Source organism: Cavia porcellus, unplaced genomic scaffold, assembly GCF_034190915.1.
Source record: "Cavia porcellus strain 051 isolate PalLab524CR breed Dunkin Hartley unplaced genomic scaffold, mCavPor4.1 scaffold_5, whole genome shotgun sequence".
Lineage (NCBI taxonomy): Eukaryota > Metazoa > Chordata > Mammalia > Rodentia > Caviidae > Cavia > Cavia porcellus.
In genome coordinates this window covers 50,164,227-50,173,993 of record NW_026947488.1, presented here as the reverse complement: position 1 = coordinate 50,173,993, position 9,767 = coordinate 50,164,227, and the positions used below count along the sequence as shown (strand labels likewise).

The window sequence follows — 9,767 nt, the reverse complement described above, 5'->3', positions numbered from 1 at the left end:
GAGCAGAGAAGTGTGTAGCCGGATTGATATGCTGGGAACCATCTCTCTCCCAAACTCCACTTTCAATCTCCAGCCACGGAGCTCTGGCTGCTGTCAGGGCCCAGGAAGGAAGGCGGGCTCCCATGAGGCCAGGGAAGCACTCCAGACTGGAGATGTGTGTGGCCGAGCAAGCTGTGTGAATGCAGGTGGGGACCTCGGGAGCCCTGCTGATCATGAGCCCTCCACCAAAGGGTCTGGAGGAGGAAGGTGAGTCCTGTCCTCATCCTCCAGTGTCCTACCTACAGTCCTTCTGGGCAGAGGTGGGATGGGAAGCCGTCTTGAAAGGCAGGGGAAGGAATCTGTGTTTGAATCTGGGCCTGCACTTCCGTGCTCAATGACCTCAGTGTGGTTGTTCCACCTCTCCCTGCCTCCATGGCATGAGGGTGGTCTTTACTACCTCACAGGCTATTGGAGGGACTGAAATGACCTGTGAAAAACCATGTTTGGAGCCCATGCCAGCATGTAGGCTGTCATGCTTCTGCAGGTCCTGTGAGTCCTCAGAGCTTCCAAGGGTCTGTTGGACTCATATTTTCTTGATTACAGTTGCCCTCTCCTTAGCAACAAGTTCTGTCTGAGATGGTGTGTGAGTGCACGTGAATGTGTCTGTGTGCGCACATGTGCACATGCGTGCTGGGGTGTGGTGGTTGTTATGACTTCATAACTGTTCCAGAGTGTCAGAGAATTGTCAAAGTCTGGGGACTTAGAGTTTGTTGAGTAAAACCACTGGAGCCGAGTTCCAGTGTGAGGCTTCCATAAACCAACTGAGAGAGCTCCCTAAGAGAAATGGGGGTGCTACTGGGAGGAGGACTTTCCAGAGGACAGCTGCTTACTCTCATTTTCTGTCCCTTACAGCACATGGCAGACCAAGAGGACAGGCTCAAGGCAGCTCCTCTCGGACAGGTGAGAGGGGTGGTGGCTTCCCAGGTGGTGTGCAGGGCACAACTCACTCCATTACCCAGCAGTCCAGCTCCCTCCTCACTTTCTCCATCCTCCTCCTCCCTCACCCTTCTCCTTCCACACTACCTGTGAGACCCCCTGTGTCAACCTGTGGAGGCAGGCAGGTAACTGGAGGGGATGCAGAGTGTCAGAAAGAGGCCCTGCTGCTTGGCACAGGGTCCCTGGGTGTCTGGGAACATTCCACAATTAGAGACACATTGAGCTGAGGTTTGGGATGCTGTGAGCACTGACCAGCTGGGGGAAAGGGCAATGTCCTACAGGCAGTGGGTGGGTGGTGCAGCCAGGACTCACATTTTGGCACCCGATCCAGAGGGGCACACTTGCCCTCCAGAGAGTCCCCGGGGAGCTGGTCCTCAGGTATCTTCCCATGGGCAATGTGATCACAGCTCTTCTGTGGGCCCAGAAAGGCAGCCAGCTCCAGGAAAAGAGGAGAGGGCGGGACCACATCCACTGGCTGGGCATCTGATTCTGCATGTCACAGCATCAGAGATGTCATATCATTTCTCCTCACCTCCCAGGCAAGGCTAGGTTCCACTTGTATGTGAGAAAGTAGAGTCCTGGGGAACAGTGGACTTCTGGAAGGTTGGAAGAGTCTGCTTTTCTCAACCAGCCCCCTCCATGACCTTCTTTGTGTAGAGTAGCTGCCCCAGGACTCACCTGCTCTGCCCAGGCCTACTGTTCTCACAGCCACTGCTACCCCATTGGCAGGGCCTGAGATCTCAGAGGGGCAGCTTTGCAGAGGGGAGAGCCAGGAGCAAGAGATCCAGAAGAGCTGGCTCTTGGCATCTCAGCTCCCCTTCCCACACGGCCCTGCTGCCCATCTGTACCATCTCTCCTCCCAGCCCACCTGTCTTCCTCATCACTGCTCAGCCCTCTCCAAAGGCCCAGGAGCCAAGCTGAGGAAGCGTGCTGTGCCCCAGTGTGGCCCCCAGGAGACCCTTCTCTCAGGAGTGACAGAGTCAGCCATTCCTCTGTGACAGTAACCTGCAGGATGCTCCTTGTCTATGTGTGACAAAACACAGTCCTCCCCAGCCCATCACATTTCCCTATAACTGGGCTTCCCTCTACTCCAGCAGAAGGGGCTGGAGCTTGATGGAGTCGCCTGTGGGCAAGTATCCCTTGAGGAAGCGTGAACTAGAAGGTCATTTTGCCTAAAATGACCTACAAGCTTTTTCCTACTAAATTATATCCCCTTTCCTATGACTTCCATTTCCATTTCCCATAAAAAAGATGAACTAAGTCAGACTTTCCACCTATAGATCCAAACAGTCAAGAGATGTGGTGAAGTTAAGTACTAGGAACCCACTATATTAACTGAAACCCAATTACATAAGGATTTCCATTTCAGATCTTCTCTGGGGTTGCCTCTGAGGGGAGATGATACCCTATGGAACAGAGCCTATTCCTTCAGCTTATACTTAATAAAGAAAAAAGTCTGAAAATACAAAGTTCTTTTCTCAACATAATTGCAACCTATCGCTCTTAGAAAGGAAAGATCAGAACCCTCATCTTCCCATTGTGTTTGGTAAAAACACTGAACTATTAATATTAAGACAGAAGATGGACAGCAAGTTAGACCCAGCGACTCCTGCAGCAATCTCAGCCTGCTTTTTGCTGTCTGATTCTCTTGCAAAGCTCAGGTACATAAACATCAGGCCCCTGCTGTTCAAAGGAGCCCCTGCTGAGCTAGGTGTCTTCCTAGAAGACAGTGACTTACTAGTTCCTAAATGCTGCATTAAGAAGTCCATTGAAAACTATGAAAGAAGGATAAAGCAGCCTGTTTTCCATGGAAAAGGGGTTCAGGGAAGAATAAGGGGCAAATTCTGTGTCATTTTCCACATTCCTCATGAATTTGTTTTAGTTGAGAACCAAATTACAACAGGAATTACAGATTGGAAAAACATTTCCAAACTTCCAACTTACATCTACCATGCTTGGAAGAATGCTTAGTATGATTCCTGACCACAGTGAGCCATCTCACTAGTGGCTTGAGCACATATACAGAGTACAGAAGAAAATATAAGCATATGTTTACTTTCTCATTCAGACCCCTCACGAGGTATGGAGTGGGTCTTTATGACTCATCTCCTCGATCCTTCACCGCCAACTCTGCAAGCCGGGCCCAATTGGGGTTCTCCTGAGGAGGGGGACCAGTGGCCTCCCTCCACCCGCTCTCCGAGAGCTCTGTTCAAGTAATCCTTAGTGGAGGAGGCAGAGGCTCCAAAACCATAGGCAGTGAGGTGAAGGAGGCACCAGGACAGAGACTTGAAAGGGAAGATTCCTGTAGTGTTATGTGGCAATGCCACAGGGCATCGAGGAAGAAATATACCAACTGCAGGGGCTGGAAGCAGCTGTAATTTCTTGCATCCCTTAGAGGTCTCAGACCACATCAAAAAAAAAGAGAAGGAATTACTAAAGCTCTCTGTCCTTTTTTTTTTTTCAGTCTAAAACCAGAACATAAATTGCCAACTATAATGATATCTCTGTCTTATACCAGGTAGATAATTATTTTGGAAATAATTCTTTTTTCTTTCTTGTTTTTTGAGATAGTGTCTCACTATGTAGCCTAGACTGGACTTGAATGCACAATAATCCTCAAGCCTCAGCCTCCCAAATGCTGGGTTATAGGAGTATGCCACCACACCCTGCTAGCATCTGTTATGGTTTCAATATAAAATGTCCCCAGAATGAAGATGTGTTATCTACATGTACCAGCTCCCCATGATGAATGTAATCACTATGCACCATAAGCATGTACTAATAAAAATTTTTTTTGGTACCAGGAATCAAACCCAGGACTTCACGCTTACCAGGCAGGCGCTATGCCACGGAGATAGATCCCCAGCCCCCAAACTTTTAATTAAAAAACAATAAATTTTTAAAATAAAGAGGGCAGTAACCTCATCAATGGATTAATTCATTGATGAGTTCATAGCTAAATGTGCTGTTAGGAAATGAGGCTTGGTGAGGGACATGGATCACCAGGTATATTCTCAGGCCTGCTCTCTCTCATTCCCCCTCTATCCCCCTCTCTCCCTCTCCCTTTGATTCTCTCCCTTTTTCCCTTCCTCTTCCTCTCTCTTTCCCTCTTTGTCTCCCTCCTCCTCCCTCTCTCTCCCCCTTCTATCTCTTCCTCCCTCCTTCCCTCTCTAAGACAGTGTGTAAACCCCAAATTCTAACTATTGCCTTTAGTAGCTCTGTGTGAAATCATGTGCATGTGTAAGTCTTTTTTCCCCACTTGTTAAACTTCTTCGTAAACATTCACATTGTGTGAAGCCTTTCTAATAATCCTGTCCATAATTTAGCACCCTCTGTATTTCCAGTCTTTTTTCTTTAGTACACCATTTATTCCTTTTTTTGAAAAACAGAATGCACTTAACTAAGTTATTGTCCAAAACTGATTGCATAAGTGTCACCACACAACCTACTAAGACAAAGCAGATTCACTGTTTATTGCAGAAAAGCTTTGCAGCCTCTGGGAAGGTAGAGTCAGAAGTTACTGAGAATTGGAAATTTGACTTAAGGAAGGCGTGTTACTCAGGCTCATGTTACTATAACAAATACCAGAGATAATCAACCTAAACAGAGAAACAGAATGTTTGCCTCAGTTAAGGGTTCCAGTCCATGATCAGCTGGCCCTGTTTCTTATAGGCCCAGAGGGAGACATCATACTCTGGCAGAGGAGGGGGCAGGGCAACATCACTCACCTGGGCCAGGAAGTAAGCCATGAGCTAGGGCAGGGGTCCCATGAGCCTCTTCAAGGGCACCCCTGTGACCCAAGAGCCTCCTACTACACCACACCTCTTAAAGTCCTATCACCTGCTGTTAGCACCACAGGCTAGGGACCGAGCCTTTAACATATAAAGGCCTCCAGAGGACAGTTGCCCAAGCCACAGCAGTGGCACTGTCTAAATCACATCATAGTTTCTCTGTCATGGCACTTTTTTTCCCAAATTCCATCATAGCATTTAAGATTCAGCCTATTCTCCAGGCATCTTTGTGAAATATGAAATGAAGGGACTTCAAAAAAGAGAGAAATCCAGAATTCCCCTAGAGTTGTTAAGGTTTCTGTTCTTAAATCAAGCCCAGTTTTTTCCTTCCTCAATGAAACTATCAGTGGATCTCCTTTGCATAGAGGGCAATGCAGTGAGTGATGTGATTAATAATCCTGATAGTAGTATTAGTTTTTCAAGATAATAGAACCCATACTAGTATTTGACCAAAATGCTCCATGAATTGTCACATAATGCCATAAACTTTTGGCACTGTTATTCAATAATATGAGTAGTTAGATGTCAGGGAGTGAATTTTCCATTGAGATCACTGAATAAGTCTAAAGCAAAAAAAAAAAGGTAACATCTTACTTGTAAGAGATATAAAGAAAGTAAGACAGCTTCCAAATACACTCCACTGTTCCCTATCCCCTTCCAAGTTCCATCGCACTGGAAGATGGGTTATAATGAATAACTCATGGGTTTCCAAATCCTGTTTAAGAGGAGACAGCACTTTCCAAGAATACAGTGAGGATTATGATTTCTCATCACCTGGTCTACCTAGAGAGTTGCCATCAAAAAGCAACCCAATGGTTAAGTCCAGTTACCCAGGAAAACCAAATAATTCATAAACAAATAGCACCAAAGGAAACTGGGCAGTTCTCAAAGGAAAATGTAGCCAGTTACATAACTGGGTATTAGAGTTATATCAAGAAGTAACCAAGGATATTAACGGCGATAGTAAAAATAGAAGACTTATAATTATACAATTAAAAGTGGCCTTAAATCATTGAAAGCATAAAATGTTAGCAAAAGAATAGAAATCATAGAAATACAGATTATAGACAGACAATCTGTGGTCTTATTCTATGGGCCTTGGACACAAACCCAACAACCAACTCTCTAAGAGTTTCACCACTGTGCTGGTTGTTGACAGAATCTGATAGGGCCCCTTCCACTTGGGTTCTGAGGTAGTCCTTTGTTTAAGGTAATACTCTGCACTAAAGCTGATATTTCAAGGAAAACATTAGGGATACAATAAACATTCTGTAGGTGAGAGAAACTTTAAATATTTGTGGTTAACTAGCTACTGAAAACTTTCCACACAATAATGAAATTGAAAATTTGGATGTTTCTGAAGCATTTTCAACCAACATAATAAGGTATTTTGAAAGCTTTGGGAAAATTTTCTATGAAAATTAACTGTGCCTTAATGGAGAATGAACATTATGTATGATTTGCAAAAATAAAGAGCCATAATTTTCAGAGGAAAAAATCTTGAGCTTATAATTATCTTAATATATAACACATAGAACATACCAAACATACCAAGTGGCAAATACTTCAAAAATACATGAAGAATATCAAGTGAAAAGATATAGTAAGTCTGGAGTAGGTTGTGAACATGAAACTCAACGTGTAAGTTTAATGTGCGTCTTTGCTTGAAACGCAGTGGCCTCAAAAATGATATATTCAATTTAAATAAGAGATTGTATCCAAATTAACATTTTAAGTGATAACTGAGTTGTGACTGCTGTTTATACTGTTGTCTACTATCAAGTATCTCCCCCCAGGGCTCTGATAAGTGAAAACACACTATGAACAGGAAGAGCATTACCAGACCACCAGGAACTTCTTGTCAAGCATAGAACTGCTGAAATATTTAAATTTTAACTACATAAGTTTAACCTAGAAAAGTCAAACGTCTCTTCTATTTAAAAACTCTTCCTATGAAACTCTAACTGTAACATTCCTAATTCTTTTTAGTATCTCTCCTTTTATAAGGTTAAAAAGTCTATTTCCTTGGCCTTTGAGAAATCTCAAAAATAGTTTTAGATATAAAAGATATTCTGTAATTCATTTAGCTTTATTTTACACTTAGGAATAAATCTTAGAATCAGATCAGCCAACCAGCCAACTAGCCAACGACCAAAATCTCCAAAATTTCCGTCTCTCTTTTTTTTTTTTTGCAAATCCATTGTATTTCAAGAAGAAAAAGAAACAAAAAAATCTAAAACAAAACTTTAAAACACATCAATTGGGACGGCACTGAGACATACATTACACATTGTCATCCCCAAATCATTCACGCAGAGCACAAGGCATCTGCATTCAACTGTCCAAACAATACTGGCACACATCTTTTTCTCTTCAGTGAACTCAGAGATACCAGTAGTATAATTATCTTAACTATTTTATATACATATATATATGTTGTTTCTTTCAGCTTCTCACACAAATGAGACAATACAATGTTTCACATGTGTGCCTTATTTTTCTTACTAATGAGTATGATCTCAAGCCATACTTTCTAGCCATTCTTTCTTGAGTGAGGTAGAATCTCAGTGTTGTTTTAATTTGCATCTCTTGAATAACCAGTGATACTGAACATTTTTCACATATTTATTTCTGTTGATCTTTCTTCTGAGAAGTATATAGTCATCTTAGAAAGTCATTTTTTTTTTTTTTTTTCCGGTACCAGGGATCGAACTCACGACTGCCTGCTTGCAAGACAGGCGCTTATGCCGCTGAGCTAAATCCCCAGCCCCGGAAAGCCATTTTTTGATTGGGCCTTTAAATCTGGGAGTATTTATTTTTTTTTAGTTCTTTATAGTAATCCTTTCTCTGAGGAACAGCTGACAAACATTTTTACCCATGTTTTGGGTTGTCTCTTCACTCTGTTGGTGGTTTCTCTTGCTATGCAAAAGCTTTTCAGTAGGGTGATGTCATGGTTTATGTCTGTGTCCTCCAGGCCTTGTGAGTTTGCATTGTGCATTTGTTATTCGTTCATTGTCTGGTGCTTGGATTGATGGTGTCAGTGCTCCACCCCCAAAGGGGTGGAGCCAGGATGTGATGTAATGGCAGGAAGAAGGTGTGTCTTGCTTTTTGCTGGTTGGAGCTTGCTGTTGGCGGCTGCCATGAACTGTGGCCCAGCCTGTCTTGGAGCCAACTGAGTGTGGACTGAAACCTCCAAAAACTGTAAGAAATAAACCTTTCCTTTCCCAACTTTGGGCTTCAGGTATTTTGTCTCAGTGACGAGCATAAACTAACCAAGACAGGTGAGATCCCAGTTGTTGATTCTTTGTGATAGTTCCTGTGCAATCAGGGTTTTGTTCATAAAATCTTTGCCTACACTAATATCTTCAGGAGTTTTACCTACTCTATATTCCAACAGATTTAATGTTTCTGTTTTGATATTTAAACCTTTGATACATTGTGATTTTAGTTTTCACAAGATATGGCTCTGGTTTTAACCTTTGGCATGTGTAGAGCCAGTTTTTCCAGCACCACTTATTAAAGAGAATGTCTTTCTTCCAATGAATGTGTTTGACTCCTTTGTCCAAGACAAGATGACACAGTGTGTCTGGAGCTGTTTCTGCATCTTCTAGTCTGTTCTGTTGATCTTCAGGTCTGGTTGTTTCTTTGTTTGTTTTTTGTGTGTTTGGTTTTTAAATATTTTTTTCAGTCTCCTTTTTAAAGAATACTGTAGTTTCAATGTAGAGGTCTTACATCCTTTATTAGACTGATTCCCAGGTATTTCATTTTTTTGGATGCTATTGTAAAAGATATTGTACCACATTGTTTTTTTTTTTTTAATCACAGTAGCTATCTAGTATAATTTCAAGTCAGGAATTGTGATGTTCCCATCTTGTTTTTGTTGCCCAGGATTGTTTTTGCTATTCAAGGGTCCTTCTGGTTCCAGAAGAACTTTAGAATTGTTTTCTCTAATTTTGTGAGATATTTTATTGGAATTTTGAGTGAGATTGCATTGAATCTATATAACAGTTTTGAAAATATGGCCATTTTCACTATATTGGTTCTTCCTACCCAAGAGCACAGGGTATCTCTCCATTTTCTAAAATCCTCTTCAGTCTCCTTTGTATTTTTTTTTTAGTTTCCTCTTTAAAGAGTACTGTAGTTTTCAATGTAGAAGTCTTACATCGTTTGCTAGACTGATTCTTAGGTATTTTTTTTTGAATGCTATTGTAAAAGATACTGTTTCCTTGATTTGTCTCTCAGTGAGTTTGTTATTTATGTATAGGAAGGCTATTGACTTTTGAGTGCTGACTTTGTAACCAGCTACATTACTGAATTCGCTTATTAAATCTAATAATCTTGGGGCTGGGGATTTACCTCAGTGGCATAAGTGCCTGTCTTGCAAGCAGGCAGTCGTGAGTTCGATCCCTGGTACCGATAAAAAACAAAAAAGACAAAAAAAAAAACCTAATAATCTTTTGGTGGGGTTTTGGGGGTCTTCTAAGTAGAATATCATGTCAACTGCAAAAACAACGGTTTAACTTCTTCCTTTCCTATCTTTATTCCATTTATTTCTTTCTATTGTCTAATTGCGCTGGCTGAAGTTTCCAAGACTATGTTGAATCTCAAGAGTGGAGACAATGGACATTCTTGTCTTGTTCCTGATTTTAGAGAGAAAGCTTTCAGTTTTTGTCCATTTAGTATGATGTTGGCTGTTGGTTTGTCATAGATAGCTTTTATCAGATTGAGATAAAAACCATCTATTCCAATTTTTTGTGCAGGTTTTTATCATGAATGGGTGCTGGACTTTGTCAAAGGCATTTTATGCATCTATTGAGATGATCTTATGGATTTTGTCCTTGGCTCTGTTAATATGGTATATTACACTTATGGGTTCACATATCTTGAACCATTCCGAAACCCTGGGAAGAATCCCACTAGATCATGGTGTATAATCTTCTTGACAATTTTCTGTAGTCTGTTTGCCAGAATCTTATTGAGAACTTTTGCATCAGTATTCAT

The 9,767-nt window shown here is 41.9% G+C and overlaps 1 protein-coding gene across 1 annotated transcript in view; it reads left to right on the top strand.

The window, feature by feature from the left end:
* Nucleotides 1–212: 212 nt before the first annotated feature.
* Tmc2 (transmembrane channel like 2) overlaps nucleotides 213–9,767 on the top strand; it is a 73,463-nt gene continuing 63,908 nt past the window's right edge. Inside the window, exon 1 of the mRNA XM_063249476.1 lies at nucleotides 213–246. Coding sequence (XP_063105546.1) covers nucleotides 213–246 — 34 coding nt within the window. The remainder of the gene's footprint in view (nucleotides 247–9,767) is intronic.